The sequence below is a fragment of the Phasianus colchicus genome, chromosome 9 (genome assembly GCF_987193195.1).
Source record: "Phasianus colchicus chromosome 9, bPhaCol1.hap1.1, whole genome shotgun sequence".
In the NCBI taxonomy this organism is placed as follows: domain Eukaryota; kingdom Metazoa; phylum Chordata; class Aves; order Galliformes; family Phasianidae; genus Phasianus; species Phasianus colchicus.
In genome coordinates, this window is record NC_143444.1 from 16,606,992 (window position 1) to 16,622,345 (window position 15,354).

Genomic DNA, 15,354 nt, shown 5'->3' on the forward strand with positions numbered 1-15,354 from the left:
GGGCGGTGCTTCCCGGCGCGGTGCACGCTGGGGCGGCGCGCCGTGGGGGCGGGCCGGCCGCTCGCGAGGCGTGGGCGGGAAGCCGGAGGCGCCGCGCTGCCGGCATGGGGCCGCCGCGGCTGCTGCTGCTGCTGGGCTGCCTGGCGCCGCTCCTGTCGCCTCCCGGCGCCGCCGAGTTCAGCCCGTCCCTGGACAGCGACTTCACCTTCACGCTGCCGGCCGGCCGCAAGGAGTGCTTCTACCAGCCGATGCGCAAGGAGGCCTCGCTGGAGCTCGAGTACCAGGTCGGGCGGGCGGGGCCTCGCGGGGCCCTCCGAATCCGGCCGCGACCCCGCCGCAGCCTTCCGGGCAGCTCCGCCCGCCCCGAGCCCCTCCAAGTCCCTCCGGCTGCGTCCCGCGAGGGCTGCGGGCTGGCGCGGGGCTCCGGGGCTGCGCGGGGAGCGGCCCTTCAGCCGCCTCTTCGCGCCGGGATGCCGGCCTGACCCCGCTGCGGCACCGGGGGAGGGAGAGGCTTACGGCGCTCCTTCTTTCATGTCTTATACTAATAGGCGCCTTTGTGTGCGCTGTCAGGTCTGAGGTTGCCATTCTTTAAAGCAGAACGTTAGCTGCTGTGACCTTGCATAGCAGCAGCCCTACCCCTTGCCTGCCTGCGCTCCGCGCTCCTAGGAAGCCTCTTTATCTCTGCAACGAAAGTTTTCCAGATGTAGCCTTAAAAAATGGGCTTCTCGTGAGGCCTCGTGCCCTTCGTGCTGCAATACCCGCTGATCGCAGCAGCGTGCAGGCTCTTACCCTCCACCCCCCCCCCCTTTTTTTTCCCCTTGCCTAAAAACATAAAGCTGAAAATCCCGGAAGTTTTCTAATTATTTTTGCTCCGTGCAGCACTGAGCAGGAATCAAAGATCGATGGGTGAACAAAGCTCCAAAGCAGCTCAAAGCAAAGCTCAAGTTTAAAATAATAAAATCCTGCTTTAAAATGTCAGTATAAAGTAATTACAGCAGTCCTTAAGTCTTATTACACAAAGGAAAAAGAAGTCTTAAACAGTAAACTTACTTTTAGCCAGGCGTAAATTTCTCTGCAATACTGTTAAAAGAGATGTTTTATTTTTCTATCTGAATGTGTAGAAAAGAAGCTCCATATATTATTGGAAATGCATGTGTGTGTGTGTGTTTTTTTTTTAATTATCCTGAAATTTTAGTGGCTAAAGCTTAATGCTACCTGCCAGTAAAATGCCATAAATACAGTGTTGGTAGGAAGTGTTGTCCCAGAATGTTTGGGTCGTACCATAGCCCTGAAGGTGTATCACTGTCTGTGTTTCAACTCTGATCAGATGTTAGCTATGTATCTTTGCTGCCCTTCTCTTTTTGGTAAGCCTCCAGATCATTTTCAGCCAGTTTAAACTTTGCTCTCCACTTCAACTGGAGCAGGCTGCTGTGTTCCAACAGCTTCCTGGAAAGTAAATGGGTGAAGTCATGGCATAAGAACTGCACTTCTACAGTGATATGGATGTAGCCACATCAGTGGTTAAAGCAGCACAGCTTTGTAATACTGTATATGCTTATTATGAGCCTTCAATTCCAACTACTTCTGGGAAATGAGAATGTCCTGGGAGAATTTAGACCTTGTTATCTTCATTAGGTCAGTGGTGTATCTGTAATGGGCATAGCAAGTCCAGTCCTGACCATTAACTCACCCAACAGATCTTGGGGATGGTGCTGCATAGATTGTGTTCTTTTACAAATATACATGAGTTTACACATAACCTTTGTTATAAAATCTTTTTCCACCACTGAACTAACACTGGTATTTACTCATGACGACACAGAAACGCTGGCTTTAGCATTCTTCTGGTGTTGCAAGGTTGTCCCTTAATGAAATTGCATGCATTCTTAAAAACTTAAAATGCTTTTGGATTGAAACTGTTTTTAATCTGTATCTAATTAACTAATTTAGAATTCTTTCTATGTCAGTTCCTTCCCTAAAGGTGTTGCATTCAGCAGTGTGAACAGTTTGTTTGTTTCACAGGTTCTAGATGGAGCAGGATTAGATGTTGATTTTCATCTACTTTCTCCAAAAGGTGAAACTTTAGTTTTTGATGAAAGAAAATCAGATGGAGTTCACACGTAAGTTTAACTCAAGAGAAGTGTTATGTCAAAGCACTGCTCTGGTTTCTTTAGCAAATATGGCTAAAATCAAGGCTGAATGAACTACTGTTCATTTCTTACTAGTTTAACAGGCTTTTTACTACAACAGTTTGAGAATATCAATTACCTATTTATAAACACTTAATGCTTTTTATATGGACTTTACCATGGAATAAAGTATATTTGTGTTTTAATGATAAATACTAATGGTCATTAAACAAAAACAATGGTGCGGTTATCACATTTAATACCAAAAGACCTTGTTATAGTCATATGAACAGTAAGCTGTAAAGCACCCCATTTTCCCAGTCCTTTTATCAAGGCACGTATTACTGGTATTTTGGTATAGACTACAAGAATTCTACTCATATTACAGATACTTCTTAATCATTAACAATTCAAAATTCAAATAAAGGAAGAGGAAAGTAAGCTGTTACCTTGATGATTTTAAGCTCTTAAGTCAGTGGGGTGGTTTTGCTGTAACTAACAGTAGAGTTGTTAAGTTCATGTAAAAAATGAATAAGCTTTTTAAGTGCACAATTTTAGTTTTGAAGAGGAAAGCTTGCTTATAAAACTTGCTCTTTTAGAACCAGCACAGAAAGCGTACTTAATTCAATTATATGCTTTTATACACAGGGTGGAGACAGAAGAGGGGGATTACATGTTCTGCTTTGACAATACGTTCAGTACCATTTCTGAAAAGGTGATTTTCTTTGAACTGATCCTGGACAATATGGGGGAAGAAGGACAAGATCAAGAGGACTGGAAGAAGTATGTTACTGGCACAGATCTTCTAGATATGAAACTAGAAGACATTCTGGTTAGTACTGGATACTTAGTTCTTCTTAACATAGGAATAATTGGAAAAAAATATACATGCCTTTCTGCCTTGATCTGGCACATCACCCTAGAAACTGTTCTGCTACAAATGAAGCCCAGCACCACAAGTCTCTTATTTCCAAACAGAAATTTGAGAATACCTTAGAAACAGATCCTTAATCAGCAAGAAAAGTCCATGTGTCTATCAAAATAATCCCCTTTTCTATTCAGCTTCCTTTCTTAACATTGCTAAAATTGGACATTTTTCCCTAGTAGCAAAGAAATAGATATGTATTCCATTTAAGTATTACTTAATCTGAACAACACAGTTGGAATGTGCATAGATCTCTTCATCTATGTTTAAAAACAAAGTACTGGCTAAGCTTCTCATTCCCATCTTTCCAGAAATACCCGAAGCCAGCAGGAGGGTTAATTTTTCTCTTCTAGTTTGGTTTTCCAAATTTTATTTGCATTTTTTCTGATTCATAAACACATCAGGAGGTAATCTGTGCAATTCTGGTGACCTTGAGAAGAGCATTAATAGGACTGCTGAGCATAGCGGTACACGGAGAGAAGTAGGTGCTGTACATTCCTGATGTAGCAGACATTATACATAATGTCCCAAGGCACCAAGCAGCTTTAGGGAAGAGCTTATACTTCTCAGATGACCCCAAGAAAACATGAAACCTACTCTCCTAGCTGCTTTGCTTCTGATTTTTTTTTTTCACATTGAAAGCACGCTCAAGTCAAGCTAGTTCCAGTCTGCAATCACAGCAGCCACAGTTAGGATTTTCAGTTATTATGAATGGTAATGTTTGCTTAAACTGTACTGTACACTGGTCCTGTTTGATCTAGGATGAAGACTACTGCCCAAGGTTTTTATTTCCTTCAAGCATCACTGAATGATTGCTTTTAGGTTATTCTAGAAGCAGAGAATTGTTTGGTTTCCCTGTAGAACTGTTCTTAATGTTTGTTAGGATGCAGAACTTTCTCTGCTGGTGGCAAACTTACAACAGAGATGATCTGCTTACTTATTTTTAAAAAGACAAAACAGTATCCACAAAGACTGAAGACACTTGTATAAAACATTACATGGTATTCTATTCCTCGTAATATTTTTAAACAATAATGCAAAATTTTTAAGCAATAGAACAGAATGTTAAAGATGTGAAATCTTTTACATGTATAGTATGATGTTTAAGTAGTGAGAATCTGAGAAGCCAGATGTTCTTTAAGCCACTAATCCAGACAACTGGAGAAAAAATTATATAGGCAAATGTGAAGAAAATCCCTCCTACAGTAATCACAAAAAGTACTTAAATGGACTTGCTATTCACATACATACAGGTATCTCTTCCAGAAGAAGAAATGCAGGAATTGTCCTTGAGGGCTTTGCAGATCTTACAGTTTTTGTGAAGTTAATGTTAGGTTTTGATGCTATTGTTTACTCAGACTATGACATTGTTTCCATGATGCTATTGTTTACTCAGACTATGACATTGTTTCCATGTTCTTTGGACTTAAAAGAATACTTAGTAGCTTCTGAAACAATGTATTTGCTGTGGGAAATGGGAAAAGGTTGTTTTTATAGCACTTTTCTGGCATTGATATTCACTATTGTGTAACTTACGAATTTCAGTATCATTGTAAAATAACTTGGCATCTAAAAGTAACACTTTTGAAATATTTGTTAAGCTTGCAACAAAACAAAGAAAAAAATCCATGGAGAAAGTGTTACTGACTTAAAGTATCCTGTTGTAGCAACTGTACCCATTACTCATTACTGGAGGACTCGACTCTCAAGTAACCTTTAGTATCAGGAATATAAATCAGAGTTTCATGAAATCAGCATTTAGGCTCCAGATTAAACTTCTAACATTACTGGAATAGGTGCTTGTTTTGAGATTACTGTCTTGGAAAAGTAAAAAGAATTTACTTCTAACTACCTGCAATTGCACTTCCCTCCGATACAATGGATTATTAAAAATAAAAAATGAAAAATTAGGTTTGATTCCCCTTCTACCTCCCCCTCCACCTTTAAGGGTGGAAGACATTGCTATATAACCTTAGTGCTATGTTAATTAAGTCTTTCTAGGTGACAGTGGGAGACCTTCCTGAGAGACACTGAAGGCCAGGCTGGACAGGGATCTGAGCACCTCAAGCTCTGGATGTCCCTGTTCCTTGCAGGGGATTTGGACTAGCTAGCCCTTAGAAATTCCTTTCAATTTTATGATAAACAGTCTAAAATGAATTAATCAAAACTCTGAAGAAGTACAGATATTAAATTAACTGACTTCTTGGCAAGAAATTAAAAGTATTAATCCAGTATTTTTCGTATGAATTGCAAGCTATCAATGTAAGGTGCTTTTTAAATTATTTTCTAAAAATATTCTTTTGTTACTTACTAGGAATCCATCAACAGTGTCAAAGCCAGATTGAGCAAAAGCGTCCAGATTCAGACCCTACTCAGAGCATTTGAAGCTCGTGACCGAAATATACAAGAAAGCAACTTTGACAGAGTGAATTTTTGGTCCATGGTCAACTTGGGAGTAATGGTGGTGGTATCAGCTGTTCAGGTTTACATGTTGAAAAGTCTCTTTGAGGATAAGAGGAAAAGTAGAACTTAACATTCAGTACAATTGTAACAGTGTAACATGGTAAGGGAGAAAGAGCAAGAAACTGATTTACGTAAGAAAAAGAGAAACCTCTTTGAGAGTCCTTTGAACAGGCAGTAGCCACATCAGGTTTTCAAATTATTATTATTATTATTTTTTTTTTTTTAAGATGAAGAGAATGCCTTGTCCCATGTTCTTCCTTTTTTTTTTTTTTTGCAGCTGCTATTAACACTTTTTATGCGTATAGCATTTGTTAATGATTGTTACTGACAGTGCACAGGATGCTTGGTACATATGCAAAGTATTGTTAATATTGGTGGGGTTTTTTTTTTCCATGTTCACATAAAATTTTAAATGGTAACTTTAGATATGAGTTGGTTTGCTGGTTAACATCGAACAAATTTCTAGGTGCCTAAAAATTGTAGCCCATGAGAGTAGCCCGGTGACAGTCACTTATTTTCAAAGTTACATGTTTTAAAAAATCTTCAGCTTGTGGGTAAAGTGTCACATAGAAACACTGGGCTAACACTGGGAGAACAAAATGAGATTTTCTTTATTATTTTAATATATAGATGATTAACATCAGCACTTTAAAAGAAGCACTGTCAATGTGTAAGTGATCTTGAAGGGAACTGGAGAAAATAAGTGATTTCTGTTGAAAAACTCCTCTATAGTTGTACAGCCCTATTTCTTTTTTCTCTGTTACATGAGATTTGAGAGACAACTATATTGTATACAGATAAAAAGCACACACACCTGGAAGTGTGGGTTATGAACTTCTACATAATTGTAACCTCCTGTAATAGTATTTTTTCAAGTAGATATTTCAGTTGTTATTTCTTTTCCCTTTAATAAAGGGAAAGGGGTCACGGTATATGAAAACAAACTTTTTGAAGTCTCAAAATCCCTTTTATTTGCCAATTTATTTTTTATTTGTCTACTACATGCCTATGACTAATTCAGCAGTTAATCAAGTGACTTACATAGGCTTCAAAAACCAAAGCTGTTCAATTATGCATTTTCCTTTTGCTTACCTTAACTACTCTTCTACATGCCTGAGTACACTCAATCAATTAAGCAGTGTTTGCATATCCAGCTGTTTATATAGATAAGACATTAAGTGAGCAATAAATACAGGATTCAAATTTCTAATGACTGTATAGTTTCCAGATTAAAAAAAAGCATAGTAAGATTATGGAGCATTTCTGCAAAAAACCCCTGGTGTGTGATAGTTAACTAGTTTTAAAGAGTTCAAACTTACTCATTTTTACAGTGTGCCAAATCACTGAATTCCTGTATAAATGTGTTAAAGACAGTATATGTATTAGCATTATGCCTGTTCTTGGTTCTAGGCATGAACAGCAAAATTGCAATTTTAACACTTCCTGTGAATAGAAGTGATTTAATGAAGAAAAGACAGGGTCACTAGACAAAGAAACACTTGCTTCAGATGAAGCAGTAAGGGCTACAGTACATAGCAATGCCACTTCAGCTTTAGACAGTGGGACCCAGCAATAATATCTTTAAGTAATTTTTATCACTAGAAGTATTATTCCATTCCAAACTTCTTCTAGAGAACTCCAATTGAGCTACCTTTTCCTGTGGTAAAGCTGTGTCCAAAATAAGTGTGTTTCTCTTTACATGCTGCATATCTTTCCCCATAATGCTGTGAATTAGAAAGTTTATTCCTGCAATCAAAATAAAGTCTAAGAAATGTTAATTCTTTCTGATGAAGTAGCAAATAGTATTGTACTGCTGTTTCCCCATGCATCTCCCACCACCAATACATACACATAGCTGCATTAGGACATAAGCCAAAGCTCATTGGAGTCAACTTCCGAGCTATTGATCAGGTCCCATCAGGGTAAAAGAATAAAGATTTTTAGGGGTCTGTCCCTTTTGCTAAAAGAATCTTCACTTGCATCACAGCATGATGCTACAAACCACCTACAAAATGCTGAACCAGCTCAGTGAAGTTCTAACCCAAGACATCTACCTCTTACATCAAAGCTACTGGATTCCAGCTTTCAGCTTAGATCTCCAACAGATAAGCTCTGCCACATTTTGGAGACACTTCAATGGATTACGTTCCCCAGGAACTCTGCTGTGCCTCTCTGATAGAGGTTATATATCCATTAGCAAAATAGGCCATGTGTTGGCACATCATTTCTCTTTGTTCAGTCTGGTTTATTGCCTTAATCTGCTCATGAATGAAGATCTCTCTGATAAGGCAAAATTCAACACTTTCTCTTAATATAGATAGCAGTCTCTGGTAGAAGGAAAACACAACTGTCAGCAGAGTTGATATAAAATTATTTTGTAACTAAGAAAGCTTACTGTATTTCCTCCCTCTTCAGGCCTTGCTCTAGAAAACCATACAGCAAAAAGCTATAACTGCTTTGATAGTGGCAGCTGGAATGTGTATTATAGGTGAAGGATGTGGCATTTAAACTTGTCATGAAATAACATTTCATTCAGATTTTGAGAAGTAGATTGCTTTTGACTGTATAAAATTTAGAAAGGACGTGTATCTATAATTTTTTTCTTAATGGTATTTGTATTCAAAATTAAACAAAATTTTAAGATTTGCGGATGTTGAATGAAATTATGCAAACCCCTGAGATTTTCAATAAATGACATTTAAACCTGTTTGCGTTCTTCATCTTACAAGAAAGTAAGCTGCAAAAGATCAAATGTGCTAAGCCAAAAAACTTAAGCTTTTCTAAAAGGAACCTAGCTTTTCATAATGCAGCTTTTGCATTTCTTAGTCACAGAATGCCTTGGATGGAGAGGGACTTTGAAGACCCTCTAGTTCCAAGCCCCTGCCATGAGCAGGGCTGCCACCCAGCAGATCAGACTGTCCAGGGCCTCAGGCCCTGTTCTACCCTGAATGCCTGCAGGGATGAGGTATCCACAGCCTCTCCAGGTTCAAATCTCCAGGTTCTCTTGTTCAAATAGCCAAAAAGACAGAGGGGACCATAAGGGCTGAAGAGCCCCACTTGTTCAGAGGAAATGTTTTATGTAGCTCAGTCTCCTGTCTCAAAAACAGAAGGTGCTGTTATACAGCACATGCAAGCCTAGCATGTTTGTCATCTGATACACCTAGATTCCATTTTAGACTAGTCTACTAGCTTCAATTTGTGTGCTGTAAGACTGGATCAGTAACAGTTGTGTATCCATTTTATCCACAACCTTCATGATTTTTGTTTTTTTTTTTTTTTTTAAAACTTTCAGTAACTCATTTTTCTCCAGGCCAGTTAGGTATTTTTCTTTTAGTTTCCCTTAAACTAAACTCTTGCTCTAACCCATAAATAATTTTACTTCTCTTTGTACTGATCCGCAGCTGCTGTCCTTCAAAGATGAGGTGGCCACAACTTGAAAAAATACTCCAGATCACAGTCTTGCATAGCTGAAAACGAATATTCTTGACTAGCATTTAGAATTAGCAGTGTCCTTCCTTTTCCTCATTTACTTCTTGAGTAAGTACAGGCAGCAGGCAGTTGATTTAATCAGCTGTTGGAATCAATCATCATGCTGTTTTACAGGTCATTTTAACCTTCGTACTGATGAATAAAGGCACTGTTCAAATTCTTTTCTTCATCAGCATAACCCAAAATCAACTTCATCAGTGCAAATACCAGATCAAAATTTGACACAAACCTCTAATCTTAGCAACAGAAACATTTAGTTTTGAAGTTACTAAAGGCACATTATATATGTCTTAATTTTTTAAGTTTGTTCCTTGATAAATAATTGTACCCATATTGCTCCTGCAGATACACCCAGAACTGAATGGCTTCCACTTACACAGGCAGTGAGACCTTCAGCACCTATTAGCAGCTGCCGTAATTAAGAAAAACCAAAATGCAACTAAATGCTTGAGACAGATGAAGAATTTACTGTTCACTTAATTACTATGAAACAAGAAATTTTGACAGTGTTTTTAAAAAATAATGCTAGGTAAGCCATAAAGATTACAGTTGTAGATGGTCTTCCGAAAAAGATGACAAAAATAGTCTTGGTTAAAAATCAGATTTCCAGTTTAAAAAAAAAAAACCTTACATTTACATTTGAGAAAAGTCACAGTGGCTTAAATTAAGTAATCAATGAACCAGATTTTAAAAATTGATGAGGCAAACTGCAGAAATTTGCTGGTAGAAAGCACTTAAAAGTGGGCTAGCCAAGTTAAGTAGTGTTACCAATGCAAAATGACCACGGTACGTTAAGGAAGTTAAAAAGCTTTGAAACCTTACTGTCGTGATTTTGCAGCTCTTAAGATTGCAGAACAACACAGCTGTTTCTTCTAGTTTGAAATACTAGAGTTAATAACAAACACACACAAAAATGATGCTTCAATCATTATTCACTTGTGCTATCGCTCCTGAAAGCATTCATCCCAGCAACTTCCCTTCCACACAGGCACAAGACTGGGAAGATGAAGCACACTGAGGTGCCAGTGGGCACATCTCTGCTACTCTGGGGCATGTGAGCATATACAACAGCCAGGCTCATTACCACAAACAAAAAACAAAAAACAGGGAAAGGTAAAAACTGAATTGATATTTATTTTTTTAAACAATCCTTCAACGGCTTTTTAATAAGTATTTCATAGCCCACTTAAAGACTTCATTAATAATAATAAATTTTCATTTTAATTAAATACAAACTAAGTTCTCGCGTTTCTAGGACTTGGGTATTCAAACACATGTATGTATGTATGTGCATACAATGCACACAGATGCAAAGCAAAGTATGTTGATATGAACAAAAATCAGAACAACTTTATCTCACGGTATATGGATATCACTGTGGAAATCGGGGGAAAAAAAACCTCACCAACCAACTTAAAACAACAGAGATGAGCTAGCTTTCAGTTCTGCATTTCTAAATGTCATGGCCAAATCACTATTATGCCCCAAATGAAAGACCAAAGTTTCAATGTATGTCAAGAACAATCCCAAAACAACAGCAGAAATGGAAATATGTAACAGGAACTAAAAAAAAAAAACAAAAACAAAAACAACTCTACACCCAACACATTCATGACAGGATAAAAACCATAGAAGTTCAAGTGAAATGACAGTACAAAATCCTACTTCATAACTGCTGAAAGGTGGAGGTACCAAAAAACAATGAATTCCAACTTCATTCACTTACGCACAGCTTCTGTTTCTACTCATCTTTTTGTCTAATTGCCTTGTACTGTCTTTTTCAAAAGATGGTCATTCCCCTTTCAACTTTCTTCAGCAACTTCGAAGGATTCTGTCCCCTTTTCTTCTTATAGTTACCTACAGGTGATTAATCCAATTTCCAAAACAATTCTCCTGTGAACTTTGGGTTGAACATTTTTCCTCACTCATTCCCATTTTTTTCTGTCCTAACTAGGATCTGAACAGACCTGACACCTCCACAAAGGTACTTAGGCATAAGGTTCCACATTGACTAAATGCAAAATTCTACACTAAACCCTTTTCTCCATTTCTAGAAAACGTTTTCTGCCATCATATGTTTAACTGCAAAGTTACTTCTCATTCAGGTAGATATCTGGGAACTAGAGAAGTGACACAGTTTAAAGCCTGAAAATGTTACCTGCATAATATTTGCAAGGTCCATCCTTGTCCCTCAGTGCACAGAATGGATGCTCTTGTCCAGTTCATTCTTATCATTGTGTTCTGACTACTGCTCCATCTCCAGCCTTGGTATGTTCCATCTGAAGACATCAATTTCCTTTTAAAATACAACACTAAAGATCACTTCAGTAAGATGTTACAAAAGCTTGGAACTTTTCTATTGATCTACTTATCTTTCCTCCTGCTTGCAAGACAATAAGCTGCTTTTCTTCACCTTCAACATTTCATTTGGGTTTCTTGTATTAAAACAAAATATTAACACTGACTTATCACACTGAAAGACCTTTCAAAATTCCTTAGTAAACTCATACAAAATGCCTGCTATAAACAGAAAAGCACAGAAAATTCCTCTTCATGGCAAAGACAAAAAAATGCCTTTTCAATTTTCTTTTCCGAACAAGGATTTGACAAATAGTTTGCTATGATGTTTATTTCAGTTTGGACCAGCAATATGTCATTATTTCTTTGTTTTCTTGTTTATCTGATGCCTACATTTTTTAGGGTGGCCTCAAAACAGAGTTCTCCTATCTAAATATTACAGTAATACAAATAATATAAAGTGGAAAAAATATCATATTTGGTACACAAGGGAAAGGTTCTAAATCAGTGACTGCAACAAAGCTGAGTTACATATATTTACACACATGCATACATAAAATGATCAAGTTAAACTAAAAGAAAATTATTACATACAGCAACATTTGTATTTTTCCACTCCATTATCACCATACAATAAGATTCACACAAAATGAGAGAAAGCCATTTGTATTATTCTAGTAATAGCTTCAGCAGCACCACTGCAGCATTTTCCAGTTCGTGACACCTTGCAACAAAGCATCTCTCAAGTGCAGCTGGAAGACCAGTTAGTATCTATGCGCACAGCAAGAATTTCTAGGAGAGCAACAGGCAAGCCAGAGCAGAGGAACCATGGACAGGAGGAAATCACAAGTATGTATTGCACGAGAATACAGACTCAAAATTCATTCTTCTCTCTTTCAAAAAAAAAAAAAAAAAAATCCCACACATTTAAAGTTGGACTTTAATTCTACGAAAAAAGCAATTCCAAAATTACAAACTGAACATCAGAGTCAATTCAACCATAATAATAAAATGAAACAATGACATTCACAATATTAAGCCTATGGACAGTTTGACAAATATTCCCCTCCCCACACCCCCAGCTAAAGTCCCCAAGTACATTCCAATATTTATCTTCAAATGCTGAAGCTTTACTGAAAATACTGCTGGTGTTCAGTTAGAATTAAAGGACTTGAATAAAGTGAAATAGACAAATATAGATGGTGTGAGTAAGGTTACAAAGGCTTTACATTTTGCATTATCCCAATGTATAAACATTCAAAAAATTAACATGAAGATGTCGTGTTATCAAAATATTGCAGCTACAAGCAAGGCAACATTAAATTAATAGCTGAGGGTATGAGGGAAAAAAAAAACATTTCAGTGAAAATAAACTGAGGCGGCAGCTTTTAGTTAGCAATTTTATAAAGCTAGTATTACCCAGCCAGTCATAAACCAAGCACAGGATTAAAAGCTTCCCTTGGCTGTAAGGTGACCAAAAAAAAAAAAAAAAATCATCCTGTCAAGGAGAGCAGGAAAAAAAAAAAGGAGTCAAATAAGTAACGGGATAAGAAAATACTAACTCAGGTAGTAAACTTTAAGCCACTCCGTCATTTCCGTTATTTAATTTTATTTTGGTGGTCAACTGTAATCTTAAGAGAAGAAAGCTTATGCTGTACACTGAATAACCACTAGCGTAAAAGTATTTTTCCTCCATCCACTCTTTGGCTATCCTCCCTCAAAAGTTATCAGAAAGAACACGTAATACTGGCAGGAGACATTTTTGATTAAAAAAAATCAAAATGAACATATCAGCTTAGAAGTTGGTACATTTTATAAAAACAAAAGAGGTAATATTGTATTAAAATGAGTAATGTTACTTCAAATGGCAACATATTTTTTGTTGACCCTGTGCAATAATACTTTGCTCATACTACCTTTATCAAAATATGACCGTTTCTACACATACGTAGGAATCTTGTGCAACTCCCATCAACTCAGTTTATAACTGGGACACAATTTACAATCAGTGTGCCAAAATAGCTTTAAAATTGTTATTTCTAGTCGTTAATGTTCTAATCCTGCGCTTTTTTTTTTTAAAACTGTTAAGTCACATGAAAAGAAAGGAATATATTACCCCAAGGCATATGAACATCAATGACTGCACACACTGCCAGAACACAATGCACTGGTTTGACATTTTCCTTAGTACACAGAAACCAACAGCACCCAATAAGCCTGAGAAGAAATGCTGCTGTGTAAATACTGGCAACTATTCCTGAAAAAAGAATTATGGGATGCATACTCAGAAGCTGTCCAATCCCATAATTTGTATTGCATAGGTCACAATCACACATATATATACACACACACGTATGTGTGTGCATATATACATATGTATATACACAAACACATGCGCACACACACAGAATATATTAAGAAGACAATGAAGTCTGGTCACAGAGCAATTTACAGGCTCAATATATTTTTCCTTTTTTTTTTTTTTTTTTTTTTACACTTTGTTTGAAAGAAAACTTCAGTATTTTACAGTCTTCAGTAGGCATTATATACACTGCACTTATGAAATCTAGAAAGTATTGAAATAGAAATACATTTCTGCAAACATTTGGGTAAGAAAACAAACCAAAAAAATTTCAAAGATTTGTGCTATCTACATAATATTTCTCTAAATCACAATAACTGTATCCATGGAATGTTCTCTAGAAAACGTCTTTTTTTAAAACACCATGCACATTTTTAAGCAATTGTAACCCAAAATATCCCAACCTAAAACAATCTAACAGTGTTCAGATTAAAAAATTTAAGTTTCAGATCAGATTTTAAAAAGATAAGTCTTTTATCACAAGAGCTGTAATGATAACAATTACATGTTAAGGCTAAATTGGTTTTGTTTTGTTTTTAGAAACATTTAAAGACACACTTCTCTCATGGCTCTGCATTATGAGCTGTACTTACAGATGACAGTGCAGTGAACATAATATTCAGTCCTACAGTCAGGATGCAGTTGCTCCTTCCCATTCCACAAGATACTGCACCTTTCCATCAAGTGTCACCCGACGAGCCAAAACACGGTACTTTTCACCACAAGCTATTCTACCTGCTGCACCAAAATAACTAGTAATAGAGTTCTTTAGATGATTGAGCTGTAACTCCTGATCTGCTAAATTGTTAAGTATCTCCGTATTGAGTTCATCATACTGGTAATCTTCCTTGCTCTCGTCATCTTTTACAATTTCTGAATTTTGAGTCTGGAGTGCTTTTCGTGGAAAGCGACCTCTTCTTCTCAAATGTGGTATTGCAGCAGGCCAAGTTCTTCCTGTACGAGTCCTTTTTCTTGAATCAGATAAACTACTAAAAAAATAAACACAAGCATTAACTCCAAGAAACATTTACTCAAAACGTACAGAAATGGTAAAACATAAAACTCAATTCATTACTGTTGTTCTAGTTTTCAGTTTCAATACTTGTTACCTGTATATAGATGATTAATATGACACTTGCAAAAGAGACTTACATAATAGAAGTTGCACAAGTTAATCCATATCAGAAAATTTGGTTAAATGACATTAGCTTATGCCTAAGTATCTCTAGAGTACTGTTTCGACTCAGACGAATTCCAATCTTCTGCAAACTTCAAAAATTTTTTTCAATAATTCTGCCCCAGAAGTGCCTCGAATAGTAAATTAAAAATACAGCCTTATCACATCAGTAAGCCCCTATTACAAAAAAAAGCCGAACTGTAAAAGTTTGGAATCTTATGTTGGTGAAGACTATAATTAAAAAGGACTATCTGAAGAAGTTGCTTTTTGTTTTTTGTTGTTGTTGTTTTGTTTTTTAATGCAAAGGATCACCACCCCTTTGCATAAAGGTGAATTATAATTATTTATGAAGACTGAGTCAAACTTTTAGACTGTAAAATCTACAGCATACTCACTATTCCTTAAAATGAATATACAAACCTTCCAAAACTAAAGTTGCCAAAATTAACATAGGGTACACATCTGCTCTCCTGTGACCTTTGTTAGAAAGGTAAACTCAGGAAGTGTTTAA

At 37.0% G+C, this 15,354-nt stretch overlaps 2 protein-coding genes across 6 annotated transcripts in view; one reads left to right on the top strand and one right to left on the bottom strand.

The window, feature by feature from the left end:
• The first annotated feature begins 34 nt into the window (after positions 1-34).
• On the top strand, positions 35-5,737 carry TMED5 (transmembrane p24 trafficking protein 5). The gene is made up of 4 exons (XM_031614836.2): positions 35-284; positions 2,023-2,120; positions 2,778-2,961; positions 5,369-5,737. Exons 1-4 carry the CDS (start codon positions 105-107, stop codon positions 5,585-5,587), a joined length of 681 nt encoding a protein of 226 aa, XP_031470696.2. The 5' UTR covers positions 35-104; the 3' UTR covers positions 5,588-5,737.
• Positions 5,738-8,775: 3,038 nt separating this feature from the next.
• Positions 8,776-15,354, bottom strand: part of MTF2 (metal response element binding transcription factor 2) — a 45,014-nt gene continuing 38,435 nt past the window's right edge. For 3 of the 5 annotated variants that reach the window (XM_090146348.1, XM_090146346.1, XM_031614835.2), the window contains one exon: positions 13,769-14,655. In XM_090146348.1, coding sequence (XP_090002474.1) covers positions 14,298-14,655 — 358 coding nt within the window. In that variant the 3' untranslated portion in view covers positions 13,769-14,297. Of the gene's footprint in view, positions 9,089-11,164; positions 14,656-15,354 lie in introns of those variants that run through there. The other 2 variants (XR_016469235.1, XM_031614834.2) reach the window with 2 other exon arrangements.